This window comes from Talpa europaea, assembly GCF_964194135.1.
Source record: "Talpa europaea genome assembly, chromosome: 6".
NCBI lineage: Eukaryota > Metazoa > Chordata > Mammalia > Eulipotyphla > Talpidae > Talpa > Talpa europaea.
In genome coordinates this window covers 99,472,298-99,489,264 of record NC_140072.1, presented here as the reverse complement: position 1 = coordinate 99,489,264, position 16,967 = coordinate 99,472,298, and the positions used below count along the sequence as shown (strand labels likewise).

At 34.6% G+C, this 16,967-nt stretch overlaps 1 protein-coding gene across 1 annotated transcript in view; it reads right to left on the bottom strand.

Moving 5' to 3' along the window:
• The window catches only part of VWA8 (von Willebrand factor A domain containing 8), a gene marked incomplete at both ends in the record, with an annotated part of 320,923 nt that overhangs the window by 172,632 nt on the left and 131,324 nt on the right, over positions 1-16,967 (bottom strand). The window contains 2 exons of the mRNA XM_084235317.1: positions 80-156; positions 14,914-14,985. Of these exons, the coding sequence (XP_084091443.1) occupies positions 80-156; positions 14,914-14,985 (149 nt within the window). The remainder of the gene's footprint in view (positions 1-79; positions 157-14,913; positions 14,986-16,967) is intronic.

The window sequence follows — 16,967 nt, the reverse complement described above, 5'->3', positions numbered from 1 at the left end:
AGAAAGTATTTTTAAATTGTTGTAGGAGGAAAATAAATGATTAAACCAGATTTTTAGAGGTTTTATCTTAACCTCTTACCTGTGCAGTTGGATATATTCTCGGGGTCTGTTGAGCAGGTGAAGGAATCTATCGACAATCTTGTTTTTTCCTACACCCTGTAATTATACAAAAATATTAAACAAAATGAGACACTAGTCTGGAGTAAAAAAGACAGAAGACTCTTCTACCAAATATATTTTCTTAAAGTTGTACTATTTTAACTTATGTTTAATGAAAACCAAACTGGCAATCACATTTAGCACATATATATATGTGACATAAAGGTTTTTTATTTTTAAATTCTTTAATTTTTACACATAAAGGCTTTTTATTTTTAAATTCACTTCTAAATATACTAGTTCTAAGCCCTTCTTATTTTAAAAATAAATTCATAATTATTTTTAGTCTCCTATAATTTTGTTTTCTGTTCTATAATTTTAGACTTTACAGCAGAGTATTAACTGTTTTAGATTTGAAGAGTGGCATGAAATATGAACAAGTAAGTGTAAAAACTGATTTTTCTAATTAGTTCTTTACAAGTATGATTTTCAATTATAGGATGATAAATATTAAAGTGTTCTTCTGCTTAAATCAAATACTGATTTCTTCTTTAATCATAGAGTCCTTTAAATCCCTGAAATCGGGCCTCCCCGGTGGCGCAGCGGTTGAGTACTGGGTTGCGAAGCTGCGCGCAGCCTCTGCAGCGCTGGTTCCATCCCCGGCCACCGGGCGAGGGTCCCACATGGCGTGCAGACCTCTCCTACTGCCTGCTGCTCCCCTCAGCAGTGTATTTCAGTCCTTCTGCCTGCTCTGCTCTCCCCTCTGGCTCTGGTGAATTCTCTCACCCTCCTGACTTCTGACTGTACCCAATGCTTGTATAAATAAATAAATAAATCTTTACAAAAAAAAAAAAAAAGAGCTTCCTTTAAAAATAAATAAATAAATCCCTGAAATCTAAAATTACAACCAAGGTTTATTAATATGCCTCAACTATATGTTATAGGTATTATACTAGCTGAGAGCGGTATATAATTGCAAATTAATAGCTACAGCACCTGGTGACATTCACAGCTTATAATCTAGTAGGAAACACAGGCAATTAAGCAAGTATAATAGATAACACATATGATGAGTGTTTTGCTCTGGGGCATCCAAGACACTTAAAAATTTAATCTAGGGGCTAAGGAAGGTTCACCACACACATTGATACTTAAGTTGCAATATTAAGGAATTAAAGAACTAAAAAGAAAGGAGAAAGAGGGTGTTCTAGGTACAGAGAACACAGTATGTAAATGTTAGTGGGTGACAGTGAGCAGGAGAGCTGCATAGGTCTAGAAGAAGCCAAAGACAACATAGGAGTGAAGGGGAGAATGGCAACTAAGTCTAGAATGGTAGGCAAGGTCTAGCTTTGACAACATTTTTGGAATACCACTTAAAAGAGTTTTACTTAAAAATAAATTTTAATTTATTAAAATTCTCATTTTTCCTAAAAGCAATGAGAAGCCAACGAAGTAAATTTTGATTTTTGGAAAATCATTCTGGTCTAGCTGTGAGTAAGAATGAAAGCAAAGAAGAGAAGTTTGTAAACTCATTAAAAATTTTAGGCAGGCGATGAAGGTAGGTTAAAGTAAGGAGAAGAGAAAAAGGGATGGTTTTGAGAGAAATTTAGGGAAAAGAACTGACAAGATGTGATAGTTCAGATGTGATGACTGGATGAGGAAAGGAAGTCTGATTATGTGTCTTGAGCAACAGGGTAGAAGGTGGGAACATTTGCTGAGATGTGAAATGGTGGCACTATTTGAGAAATACGAGAAAAGTGTTTTTGTTGGTGAGGGAGGAAAGTCTAGTTTTTCAAAAGGCAGCTTAATTTTGGAATATGTTACTTTGAAGTGTCTGTTTCCAGCATCTGCTGCTTTCTCTTCAATTCACTGTCACTACAAAGGCAGTCCATCACCTACTCAGACTCCTAGGGAGGGTCCTGTTTGATCTCCCACCTCTGGACCCACAATAGTCCAGTCAACAATTTGTTATTTTTCCAAAACAGATCTTGTCAGGCATTTCAAATTTTACTTTTTCCAATTTCATTTTAAAAGCTCTGGTAGTGTTTTCTAGGAAATGCTAATAGCCTAACCAAGAAGAAATTTCTGTAAATATCCTGAGCAAAGTAGAAGAGTTATAGTGACCTGCTCTATCTAATCACAGTCATTGTCTAGAACAGAAAATCCTCAGGATCGCTTTAATTGAATAAATACAAAATTAGTATCTTATTTTTCCATTATAAAAGGTACATACTCATTTTTCTCACTGGGAAATTTACAAAACAAAACATTATTCAATGTGCAACTGCTAAAACAAATCTGCTACCTTTCATTTTGTTCCTGTGCATATTTATCTTTACTTACTAGTCATTATTCTATGTGTAATTTGTATATTTTTATTGAAAACCAGCACAAAATAGTTCTCATATCATTATTAAAACTTTTTGAAGATCATATTTGAGTGAAAATTTTAAAGAGTAGAAAGATCTTGAGAACTGAGATCCTAAAAAATACATATCATCTCAGGAGCCTGGTGTTTTCATCACCACAGTTCTGTCCATTGTGTTCTTTGTGACAATGTATGGGGAAGAAGGACCCTCTTAGAGTTGGGAGTCAGCGGGCCCTTTAACTACAGGGTTAGGCGAAATAGGGAATACGTTGTCACACAGACAGGAATCAAACTGAGGACAAGAACAGGCTTCCAGTTTCTGTGAAAAGATCAGAAACCATGACTTTAGCATATCTTGAAAGAGGTACAAAGTGGTGCCCCTAAAATATGTACAGTATTGTAAATCAATGTTACTGCAATAAAAAATGATTTCATCATAAGTGAAAATACATAAATAAAATCCTTAAGAAAACTTTGAAGGATTCTGCAACTCCTTTGACTTTCTCAGGTTTATTTTATTAGCCTGTTTCCTCAGAGACATTAGCAGTAAAATCTTTATAAGAAGAAGGGCTTCAAGGCCTTCTTGAAGAAAAGAAGAAAATATAGAATTTGGGAAAAATCTATCCATACTCTGTCAAAGTGGAGAAGGAGCAAGGAGCAGGGTAAGAGAAAACGGATGAGAGGAATGAGAGCAGGCAAAGAGAAAATGAGTCTTGAAAAGAGATTTGGGCTAAGAGCAATTGTCCTGGGACTTAATGTTAAAGGGTCAGTGACAGGCCTTGAAGGACCTCCCAACAGGAGATAAGCCTACAAGCTTGCTGTGTCAGCCCTCTGCAAGATTCATTAAAACATGTTCCTAATCAGCCAACTGTCATCAGAACCTAAGAATTCCACATTTTTGCACATATATTTTTTCTGACTAGAAAAGCACATTCTCCCTATCATTCTGTCATCTTCCACTCCCCCATTAGTGTTCTGATGAAAACTCACTTCTCTGAAGATTTGTCTTTGATTGCCTTCTCCCCTTCAGCTTTGAGACTAGAATAGTTTGTTACTTTGGGGTCCTAAACCACAGTCTCTCATAGCACTCACCACTCTGTACTCTAGTAAACTGTCAGGCCCCTCAATTCTGAGGACTGGGCTCCTCATTCATGTCCCTATCACCAGTGACTCACATATAACCTGTAGGTAGTAACTATTAAAATTTGAGGGAAGAAGGGAAAGGGAAGTCAAGTGACTTCTTCTTACTAAAGGAGAGAGAAACCTCTTCAGGGAAACTAATGCTCACTTTGTGCAAATAAAGAAGGAAACAAATATTTATGGAGCCCTCTTCTGTGTGCACACAACCCTTTTGGTGCCAATCACTTGAGTCTTCATGACAGCCCTGTGAATGGGAGGTAATGTACCTCTTTTGGAGAGAAGCAAACTTAAGTGCTTAGCAGTGAAGAACTCTGCACAAATGGCATCTAAGTAAACAGATGGGGCTATTTTCTGTTTCACCATATTGCAAAACAGAATGTCAAGAGGTGGCCTCTCTGAACTAATCTGCATGAGACTTTATATTCTGGTGTCGTGGAGTCAAAGATCAATCACTCCAAGGTTATAATATAGTTTAAAACACGTGTCCAGGAACTCCCTGAGTGGTATCTAAATTTCAGGAGGGGGACAATCAGGAAGACAAGCTAGATCTTTTTTTTTGCATTAATTTTATAATGGGTTCCAAATTACTGCCACTGCCAGTGTTCAGTTTCCTTTCCTGCTCTCTGGAATGTCTCAACTTTGGGCCTTCTTCTACTTTCCCTTAACTCTCTAATAACTTTAGCAGAGTTAATCAGTTTATACAATATTTAGAAATTTTTTTTGTACAGCGTCCTAATTTCCTTTTTAGAAAAGCTATTAAATGAAAGTCTTTAGCAAATACCAACAGCAGTCAAAGATAACAAAATAAATATTTCAGTAAAATCTGGAGAAATAAATTGATACTGCTTATTTTTTAATCTTAAAATTCCCAGCAAGTGTTAAACCTTCTAATTAGGACACTAGGACTACGATCCCTGCTTAATTTCCCTTAGGTGGAGGTTCTACCACCATCTGAGTCAAGGTTTGCTCATTTAAAAAGAAGGCCTAGATAAGTAGATCTCTACATATTACCTGATTCTAATATTCTTTAATCCTGTAATAAAATAAAAGAAGCTGCTCTTATATGATCACTGGAAATTTCTTATATTCCAAAAGAATTTGGAAGATTGAAAGAAAACAATCCTAACCTTTGCATAAATGGATTCTCTGTGACAAACCAACAAGCAGAACACCAGAGTCATGTGCATGGTCTAAGGCAGACTTACTAATATAACTTCCTGTTAAAGTCATAAGCTCCTTCAAACAGGAATAATAAAATCCACATCCTGCAATTTCCCTTTGAAATAGTGAGCAGCTATAAATGTCAAAGACATACTTTGGGATAGTTTGGTTATTTAAGCATGACCAAAGCAGCCACTACGAACAGTGTGTGTGGAGGGAGGGGAGGGCAAGGTGATGGGGGTAAAGGTGGGGAAAGGAATCAATGTGTCTGTAAGGATAAGACATAGATTCAAAATAAATATAAGAAAAATACTAAGAAACACTGGATACAAACTAAATAGCAGAGAGAATGTGGCAGAACGGCAAAAAAAATTGTCAGACTGTAAATCAGGCAATTTCACTAAACAAGAGGTTTAAAAGGGGACACACAATAATATAACATAGAAGATGAGTGTCATTATACTTAATGAAACCAAGTATTTCATAGCCTTGAGACTCCCAAGCAACTGGAGCTACTACAAGCACAGCACACTTAGTTATCAAATTCCCTGCTGCCACTACCAGCTGGGGACACAGGCAAGAAAATTCTGAACAAATTGTTCAGTCCCTCTACAGATATTAGACAATTATGCAGGCATAGCAACATGGTATATTTCTGATGTAGCAAAGTAGCAATCTGGCAGGGCTCAGTTCAATTATTAATTAGCAAAATTCACACATTCTTTAATTTTGGCAATAAAATATTCACAGTATCTCAATATCAAATAATTCAACAAACATTTACTAACCCTTTCCCAGGAGAAAAACTAAATCTCTGATCACAATAAACTTGTAATTAATAGATGGAATGAGAAACAAAGAATCATATAGAATTGTGTAGTAACAATTAAGAATCCTGCTTAATTGGCACTAATACATGTTTACTGATTTTCATAGTGTTAAGAAGATTTTAAAATCAAACATGAAAAATTAAAAAATGAAAGCAGTTATTTCTAGGCTGGAAAAAAATGGGGTATGGTTTAATTTCATTGTGTAAATTAATCAAGAACTTAAACTAATTTAATGACGTTTACTCTAGAAAATATTTCCTCAGAAGTTCAACAGTGGTATAATTTTGAATAAAATGTTTGTATTCATGAAAGTGGATCAATACCTTTTGCGATATAAAGATAACAGGAAAGTAAACTTTTCCTCTTTAAAAAGTATATCTTCCTCTTGGGAGGCACAACTACTAAATTCAATGAGAAAGCTTTATTTGGATGCTGACTTAAACAAACCAACTACAAAATGACACTTTGGAGATAATTAAGGAAAACTGAAAATAGGGTACCAGAGTTTATGAAGGGATTATTATTAACTTGGTAGGTGTAATAATGGAACTTTGGGTATATTAAATACTGAGATATTTATAAGAGAAGGCATTACATAAAAGGATGATGTATTAAAAGATGACATTTAAAAAGCAGTGGGGGACTAGAAAAAAAAAGATGGGCAAAATGACAATCATTGAAGGTAAGTGAGCTCATTTTATACTCTACTTTTTGTAAAATATATTAAGAACTTTTCATAACAGAAAAATATTAACTGCTTTGTATTCTGTATGTAAAGCATAGTACCTGAGCTACTGTAACTACTCCTCCCAAGATGGTTATTATATATTATTATCATTAATACTTGTATGGGAATATGATAAAAAAAAAACAAACCATGAGCTTTCAAGGTCTGAGGCCTAACTCTGCCAATAAGTAAGCACATATTTCAACCTTTTTTAAAACTTGCTTTTAAGAAACCTATAGATGATATAAAAAACATACAACTTTAAAAGAAAACTAAATTAAATACTGGTAAAAAATTATATAAGTTCAGGGGTAAGCAAAATTATTTCTATTTGGGGAAAACTAAAAAGGCTTTATAGAAGGAAAACATCCGAGTTCTTGAAAATTGGCAGGATTTTGATATGCAAAAATGAAGGAATACAGTACTATATAAGGAAAACAATGCAAAAGTGCTGGGGCCTGGTATACTCAGGGAAGGCAAGAAACCCTACTTTGGAAGAATTATAAAAGAAGTTTGGAGTCAAGTCATAGGTCATTTCAAGAGTCTCCCTATAAAAAGGACTTTTATCTGATAGGCATGCAAGCCACACTTCAATTTTTAAAAGTCAGTATTTTAAAAATCAAGAGATGTTTGCTAAGATTTATCTTAGTGCTGGTAGATCAGGACTTGCAAAGTACCTAGAGAATGAGATGTGTACAAACATGAAGAACATGAAAGTTAGGATGAGAGAGGGCATCCTAGATGAAACATAGCCAGAGCTTTGTATTTGATACAGAGATAGAATTACACCTCAAACCTTCACATCATATTTGAGATTTTTATAAGGGAAAAAAATATGGACAGCATGATACAAGGAGAGCTTAAAATATAAAAATTTCACAAGACTATTATTTAGTAAAATGGTAAAAAGGTTAGCTTAAAATGAAAAAAAAAGTTGACTAATTTTGGCAAGTGATTTTACTTGACTACATTCATTCATTTGGAAGTGATTATGAACTATTAATTTTACCTCATTAACTATAAGTTAAATTTTGATTTGTTTTGTAATTTTGTCTACCATTAGAAATCAGGAACTATCATTCTATGTAGATAATTAAATGTTCATTTGTTTTTTGGAAAGTATTTTTTGCAGATATAACTGACATAATTTGAATTATATTAGTTTTAGTGTACAACATAGTGATTTGATATTTGTATATATGTATAGTACATGTATAGTGACAGGTATTAACAAGACTTTTGTGAACACAAAGTCTTGTTAATACCTGTCACTATACATACATACTACTTAGTTACAATTTATAATTTTTTTTCACGTAGCAAGGACTTTTGAGATCTATGATATTAGCAAGTTTCAAATATAAGTGGTATTTCTAACTATAGTCACAGTGCTTTACATTACATCTCCATGATTTATTTAATTTGTAAGTGTAGGGGCCTCCCTGGTGGCAAAAGAGGTTAAGTCTCACCACTAAGAAGCTATCACCAGCCACTGCAGCATGAGTTCGATCCCCAGGCAGTTTGCTAACCCACATGGCACAGCAGACGTCTCGGGACTTGCCCGCTGCTCCCCTCAGCAGTGTATTTCAGTCAATCTGCCTGTTCTGCTCCCCACTTTGTCTCTGGTGAATCCTCTCACTCCCAGCACTGCTGGCCTACACCCCAGCTCTTGTATGCATACATAAAAATAAATCTTTTAAAAAATAAAATAACAATTTGTAAATATGTTTGTACCTTAAATTTTTATTTTTTAAAAAAGCACACTGCATATTTTAAAAATAGTTCTCACGCAAGGAATTTTCTCAACATTTTAGAACCCCACATTACTAAAATATTTCTCCTTCAAATATCTGATAAAATACAGCTGCCTCTCAAAACTCAGGCATTCTACCAAACAGAAATTTGTTCTTAGGGAGTTTTTAAACAAAAGGCAATTATGCACCTCGAGCTCCCATTTTTCTATAGCCCAACATTTTCATATTAACTGTTTTATAGATTAAATAGAACATAGCTCTACAAATCAAAAGATAGGATGACATGGGAAGGAAGAAATTTATTCTTGAGCTGGAGCTGGGATAGTAAAAGCATTATGAGCTTGAAAATAAACATTTCTTTTCCCTTCTCTCAACAAAGCTTAAAGTTACACAGTGATTTAAAAAGCATCAGGAAACAAGTCTTAAGTGCACAAAAGGTACATGCAATATTATAATTACAGTAGGTAGGGAATAAAGCATGTAAACAGCATACTAAAGTGGCTGTAGAACAGGCAGCATTATATACTAAGGGATCATTAAACATGTAATTTCAGGGAATTCTGTTCCTTTGGCTGACAGATAGCAATGCTACTTCACTTACTGGAAAGTCAATGTGCTATGCCATAAAATCCCACATAGAAAATAGAAAGGATAAAAAAATCAATTTTATTTCACCAAAAGAAAATGTGGGCTACTTTATTTTGCGATGATAAGTGCTGCTTATGGAATCATTTTTAGCTTCCCAAAGGTCATGAAATCTTATCTGGTGTCACAGATTCTTAGAAAAAATGGTATTCTAGCGAAAGAAAAGGTGGAGTAGGCTTAATAAAGACAGTAAACCTTGAGTTCCTCAAAATCAACATTTATTCTTTTTAATTGTCTCATTGTAAAAGCCTCCACTACCATTAGAGCAATCTTTAAAGCATCTCTAAATTTACAACTTCTACTCTTGAAAAGTTTCCTTCATGGACTTCAGCCAGTCTCTAGTTGGCAAACAGAAGGCTGGGTAGACTGAATCTATCTATAGACAATTTGTATTAAGAGCATTCATTACACTTTATTGTATAATTACACCAACCCACTGCTGGTTTCTCTGTCAATATTTAATCCCCAAAGCTTCACTCCTAATTGACAATTTTTTTGGAATAGTTATAGTGCCTCAGAAAAAGGAAAGAATGGAGCCAGATCAACTGCTACAAAGCTTTATTTCATTTCAAAATAAACCATGTGATGAAAATAGATATTTTTCCAAATGGCTATTACTTTCCATTTGAATAAAGACATCAGTGATACTGCTCCATATAAGGTGAGAATGAAAAGGTACATAAAATATTACTACTGAAATACCACTATTAAGTAAAGCAAGGAATTTTTAAAACCATGAAGGACCTGAGTTATGGTGACTATAAAAGTACACATTCTGGATAAAGAGATCGAATTCTAGGAAAGCACAGGAATGAAAACCTGTAACTCCATACTAATCCTTAGCAAAACACCTATCAAGGGGGAACTTGCTCTGTATTCACCAACTAATACTATAGACTTGTCACATACCTTTTTACATATCAAGTGGAAGCAGTGAAGAGTTTAAGCATAATGAACCTGGCAGGTACCATGTTAAATGAAATAAGACAGACAGAAAGACAAATACTGCAATGTATCACTTATATGTGGAATTTTTTTAAAATGTGAAACTCTTACAGAGTCCAAAAGATGTTACCAGAGGCTATAGGATGGGGGCGGTGGATAGGGAGAGAAAGCTTGGCAAGAAGGTAAAAATTTTCACTTCTAAGTTGAATAAGGTCTGTGAATCTAACGTAAAATGTGAGAACTGTAAAATGCGAAACTTCACATGTGAAATTTGCTAAGAGAATAGAACATAAATGCTTTCACAATGAAAAGGTAAACATATAAGCAATGGATATGTTAATGAACTAGATGGGAAGATCACAGGTCTATCAAATCATTACATTATACACTTTAAATATATAAAAATTCTATCAATTATACCCCAATAAAGTTGGGAAAAAAGGAATCTAATCATAAACCCTTGATCGGATCTTAACACCGATGCTAGCTTTTGAAAATAAGTTTGCAATGAACTGAAATTTGATAAGGTACTCTGGAGTTATATTAAGATTTTAACCAGTAACTTTGGTCTAGCCTTTACTCCCTAACCTTTTAAAAGTAAGCATATATGAAGATGCATCAATATCAGCTAGGACGTCACAGCTTGACCTGTAGGGACCTTTCTTTTGGAAGTTGCTCCTCATTTAATTAGCTAAATACTAATTAGCATGTAATTATTAGAGATTTCTTACATAATTACTATATCATTATTCTGACCCAGTGATGATGCTATCAGTCTCTGATCCTATCAGAATATAACCGTCAAATGGACCACTATCTACTTTCTTAAGCAAGCATGCCCTAGATTCTAATTTATTTATTTCCTTCACTAAACAGTTGCAAATTTACAGTGAAATCCTGTCAATTTCTCTCAGAATTTCCTGGAAATATTGCAACTGAGCTTAAATTTTAAATTCAGATTACTTACAAGCATTTTGATTGTTCATTAGGAATTTATTTTAGGTCACTTTTATAATCCAATAATCCAATCAGCAAATATTTGTTGACTACTAAAATGTAAGCATCAGGGAAGGTATATAAATAACTAAGATGCAAACAGTGTGCTCTTTCTCTAGTAGAGAGCTGGAAGGTAGATCCATCTAAAAGAAGTCAAAAGAAAGCAATAGATGACGTGCTATAATACTTCAAAGACTGAAGCCAAATCTTCAGGTTGAAGTGTTCAGGAAGAATTATTAAAGAACTATATTATAGAATATTACAGCCAGAGGGAGCTCAGAAACTATTCCAATCTTACCATTTTATAGCTGAGAAAAAAAAAAAAAGGAAAAAGGAAAGAAGAAAAAAGTTTTTTAAGGGGGAATAACAATCTACCCAATATCATATGGAGTTGAAAAATCTTAGGTCTTGAATTCTTAGTGTTCTTTTGCTTCATCATTGCCACTCTGAGGCTGAAAGGATTTCAATAGGCAAAGATGGAGAAAAGCAGGAGCATGTTGGATCAAAGGCATAAAAATAACACTGATAAGAAGGTATGTTTGGAAAACAGAATGTTTCATTTATCTGAGGCAAGAGTATAAGGGAAAGAATGAGCCACTGGGTTCAAAGTAGACAATGGAAGATATCAAATGACAGTCTGAGAAAGTTACATTTTTTCATTAAAAAATTTAATAGACATAAGTAGAATTTACTTTAAAAATCTGAAAATTTCTTCAACATTGGGATTATTATACAACACTGATTAAGGGTCAGCTAAACGCAGCAAAATTTATATTGAATACAATCTCCCGTGCTAATTTTTTGAATACAATCTCCCGTGCTAATTTTTTTCTTTCTCCAAAGTGGAGAATGGCAGAATAGGGGTAAAAGAAGGCAAGGCATTGATTTGCTGATGACAGGTGGAGTTTGTGACTGTGCTGAGAGAAAGATGTTTGCCATACCCAATGCCTCTTGCCTTGTTCCTGGCTACGGTCTTCAGCTTGCAACTTTAGGCAAGCCTGAACATCAGTGCTAACTTCTACCCTCAGTAGATGCTGGGGTCTACTTGTAGCTGCCTGTAGAGAGGTGGGTGCTCTTAACTCCACCCCATGTCCAGCCGGGAGCCTAGTATCTTGTTCTCTTCCTTGGGACTGAGGTAGCATTTGACACCCACATTTGCATATATTCTAGAATGATATCAAAACACTTTGATAGCCTCCTCATTTCTCATAAAGCAGCACACATGCTCTATCTCAACCCTCACCCTGCATAGCTGTCACCAACCCCCATTTCTCTGGTTATTGGCTCCTCTACCCTCAACCTTTCTACCTATATGAATCTTGGAAAATCCTGACTCTTATAAAAAACCTTGTCTTTAACAAGAAATCCAATTGCTTCCCACCTGCTAAACCCTTAGAGCATCAATATTTTCTGGGATATTTCAAAGCTTTTGTACATCAAAAGCTTGACCTCTAGGGACAAATATCTATGTGATATTGGGTATATTGTTATTGTACCTTAAAAACATTTCTTCTTACCCCTTTTTTCCCTTATCTATAAAATGATAGGAATGGAATGAGTATTTTCCAATATCCCCTTGGCTCCTTAGCAAAATTATTCCTCAAACCTAAGCCGTGTATATTCTTGGTATACTCTTTTTACTACCCTGATCTGGTACTGCTGAGAAGTCAGAAGATTCTACCTTCAGCTAATGGCAGGAACCATTAGAAATAACACAGAGAATGCACCACAGTTTAACTACTTATAAAAAGTCTGTGAGGCATTCTGGGCTATCTAGTCACTGATTTTTCAAAGAGAGGTAAGAAATAGACTTCCTGAGTTTCAGTATCAAGGACCAAATGCTGGACTGTTAAGTGATCTTTGTCCTCCCCTGACATATGGACTCATCAGGAAAATGCTATTTAGGTAAATAAGTAGAGTTTTTCAAATAGTGAAAAAAAAATCATGAATAATTTATCACTCTCCTTTTAATTCTAGTTTAGGAAAGATGAAACAAGAGAATATTAAAGTACTTTTAAAGTAAGACAGTGATACATAGATATTAGATATTATTTTTAACTTAGTACTACTTTGAGCCAGGCACTGAGTGAAGGGCTTGCCATGAATTATTTCATATGATCTTCACATCAGCCCAACTGAGTACATACTATTTTTATTCTCAACTTAGATATCAGGAAACTGGGTCTGTGTAGGACAAGCAATTTGCCCAAAGTCACATAGCCATCTGTGAAAGAGTTGCTATTTTAGCCAGATAACATCCAAGACTGTGTTGTTAACCAGTAAACCACTCAATTGACCCATTTAAAAAAGACAGTTTAAAGTTATAAATTGAGGGACACAATATATTAAAAAATATTTTGCTTTTACATGGATGGCACTGGAAGGGATCATGCTCAGTGAAATAAGCCAAAAAGAAAAAGTAAAATACCGGATGGTCTCACTCATAGCAGGAATCTAGAAAACTTAAATAAGGGACCAGGAAAATGCATAACTATAAGAAAGTGAAAATCAAAATCAACAAAAAACTATGAACCAGAGACACTTTTTGGGGGGTGGGGGGCAGGAGGGGAGGGATTAGGGTCAGAATGGGGGGGGTTGCAATTGTATGGGGAATATAAAAATAAAATTTATTATTAAAAAACAAAACAAAACAAAACAAAACAAAAAAACACAATCACCGTAATTAGAACCAGATTAAATTTCTAACAAACCATATTTATTATCTTTCATCCAAAAGACAAAGAAAGAAGGTCTTCTATTTTTGGAATTACAATTAGTTAACAAGTGTTTAAAATTCTTATGAACAACCTAAAAGCCCAGTGACTTGGACAAAGTAGTATTGATTTGTATTTCACTGGAGATTAATGTTGAGAATCTTTTCATGTGCTTGTTGGCCATTTGTATATCTTCCTGAAAGAACTACCTCTTCAAATAGTTTGTCTCCATTTTTCAGTTTGGTTGTTTGTATTATTGCTGCTCATTTGTAGATTTTAAAATCCTTACAGGCTTGCAATATTTTCTCTCATTCTGTAGATTGTGTCTTTACCCTTTTGGTAATGTACTTTGATGCATAACAGTTTAAAAATCTATCAATTTATCTTTTCCTTTTGTTGCCTTAGCTTCTGGTGTTAAATCTACTGCCACATCTAAGTTTTATAATTTTAGCCCATAATACAGGTAGTTGATCAATTTTGAGCTAATTTTTATATATGTTGTAAAATAATGCTCTAACTTCATTCTTTTGCATGTGGACATACTTGTTCTTGTTCCTAACTTTAGGGGAAAGGATTTCATTCTTTCATCATTTGAATATGAGAGAGCCATAGGCTTTTAATAAATGACCTTATCACAAAAAAAAAAAATTTGCTTTTATAAGGAAAAACAAAGAAAAAACTTCTTCCGGAACCTTAATGTCCTTAATTTAAGAACATTACAAAGCAACAATAACAAAGATGCTATTCACTGTCTGATAATTCACAAGGAAAATGATCAGAATCCTCTAAATATAAAATACCTTTCTGTTCCCTCCATAAAAATGTACTGGGTATCTAGACTGTATCAAGTACTGTATTAAGAACCCAGGATACAGAAATAAGCAAGGGAATGGCAGCCCTGCCCTTGAGAAGCATACAGACAAGTTGGGAAGACAGTCATTCTACTACTTAACTATAGCAACATGTGACTAGTGTGGTGACAAGGAGAGAAAAGCAGGGAAAATCTAACTCAGCTAGAGGAAAGGGAAGACCTCTTGTGAGTTAGGGGATGGGTATGTGAAGTGGACTGCAGAGAGAAGCATTCACCAAGGACCAGAGCAGGGATAAGAAAATGAAGGAAGTTCAGAGCGGGTCAAGCAACTAATACAGAGTGTGAAAGGAGGAAGCTAAGGCTTAGAACTATAAATGTAGGCAGAGGCTAGAGCCTGCCTACTGAAAACTATACCCCAGGGTAATGGAAAGACAACTTAAGCAAAAAAACACTTATTAGATTTTTTCTTACATATATCAATGTGGTGGCAGAGTGGAGAGTAAGTCAGAGCAGGCATAAGATTGTGGTTGAGCTGTATTAGGAAACTATTGCTGTAATCCAGATGATAAGAAGTTTAGAAAATAAAAGACCTCATTTAATCCAGTCTTTAACTGGACAAATAATCATTTGTTAAAACTTACCTCAACAAGGAAAAGAAACTTACTGCTTTTAAACTGTTATTATCATTTATTCACTAATACTGAGCTGCCAGCCATAACTCACCTGGTTACCAACCAATAACAGGTGCTCTCCAAGAAGAAAGTCTTTGAGCATATCTTCCATGACTATCATGTGCTACAGGAAAAAGAATAGAGGTTAATTTTGTCTTCATAGTAAGGGGAAGCTAGAAATTAAAGTTAGACGATATTAAAATATCACCATGGAGAGTAAAGAATCTATTTTAATACATGATACTCAACTTGATTTTAAAAGAACAAAGTTAATACTGTGGTTTTAAGTTATATAACCAACTATGTCACTGATACTGGAAACCTTAAACAGATGACCGCAGCAAGACTAAGCCACTGACCAACATTTTCAAGAGTTTAAAAAATACAAATAGCTTTTCAACTGTGAAACTATATAGTTGGCTTATAATTTAATGTAATATTTAACACTTGCTAAAAATAAATAAAGGCTTTGTAAAATGATTGGAGATTTCCTGGAACATTTTATACTGATTAATTTTTAACCATTAGTTTCAAAGAATGTAAAGTTTTAGATTTAAAATAGTATTTACTTTCTATATTTTAAAATTTGAATTATGACATAATAAAAGAACAAAATCAAAGTTGCTCACAATACCTGTGGAGCTCTTTTGTGTCTTGAAAAATAGGACAAGCATAAAGAGGTCACAAAAACTTATGGTGTGGTTACGGGTAGGGTTGGAGAAGGCTGAGGAAGAGCTAGCTCCCAGAATAACTAATAACCCTCTTCTTCCTTCCTGGCTTTCTGTATCAAATCAATGGCCTCATACCTAGTGATTACTGAAGTTCCCTATTTGTGAAAAAGGACACATTAACTCTTTGCATCTAACATATGCTACAGATATTGCCACTAGTTTTTCTTTCTTTAACTTAATGTGCAAATTTTTATGATCATCTAGAATATTTCCCTTTTACTTGCAAACTTAGCAAAATTTTCTTTCATTGTTTCTTTCTTAGAAAAACTTTTTCCCTCCTTCAAATGAATGAACATTTCCTAATGCTTATCTTGGTAGTTTCATTTTTTTTAAAGCTTTCACACCATGGAGCCAGAGTTTAACAAAGTTTGAAGTGGGGTGAACCATTCAATTTATTTGCCTCTCTGAATCATTTTAAGAATAAAGAGATATTATTAAAAATTGAGATTGGTACAACAAGTATGAACTGGGACTATCTAAGGCAGATCAAGATGTGTAGTTCTCCTAGTTAAACAGGAATCCTAGAAAACCTTTTAATCTGGGTTCTAATGATAATATGGTATGGAGACCTCTTCCTTTGACTGAGGTGAAAAGTCAGTGCCAATTTCCAGACAACATTAAGTTACTCCACTAAAAAATAGGCTAATTTGCATGAGGAATAGATGGAAAAGTTGGAGTAAGCACCTTCATAATCCAGATTTAAAAAAGCAATGTAAATACTGAAAAGTAATTCAATCTGTTTTTGTGCTCTTAATTTTTCTAATACCTGCCTACTTCTTGCCTTCAATACAATGAACTAGATTACTCAAATCAGCAAACATTAGCTAAGACTACATAATTGTCTTAATCTCAAGATCCACTTACTATTGCAAACAATTTCCTAAATTTCCTTTCCAAGTTGGCAGTCTCTCCTGCTTCCTTTCTATCTCTCTAACAACGTCTCTCCACAGCATTCTGGGTTGGATCATCTCATTCCAGCCATTACTTAAGTACTAATTTTCCCCATGTTTCTTCATTTGTTCTCTCTCACTACCTTCTCATGTGCTTTCCTGGAAGAGGAGAGGAGTTAAGGGACAGAATAGCCAGAGCATCTTGTGTTGACTTATCCCCATTTGAGGGGCAAAGGAGGGCTGCATGTAGAGTTGGGTACCCACATGTTAGTGCTGAAGAGCTACCTCTGATCCTGGTCTCCCTAAATCCTCTCATTCCTTCCATCGCTTTAACTACCAACTCTCCATTGATCTTCAGCAGCAAAACTTTTCAACTCCAGCCCCGTATTTGAGTAACTATCAAATTATGTAGCTATTTCCCAGTCCCCTCAAATTCAACTTATCCAAAGTTTGGCTCATTACTTTCTTCTTAACTTCATTTTTGT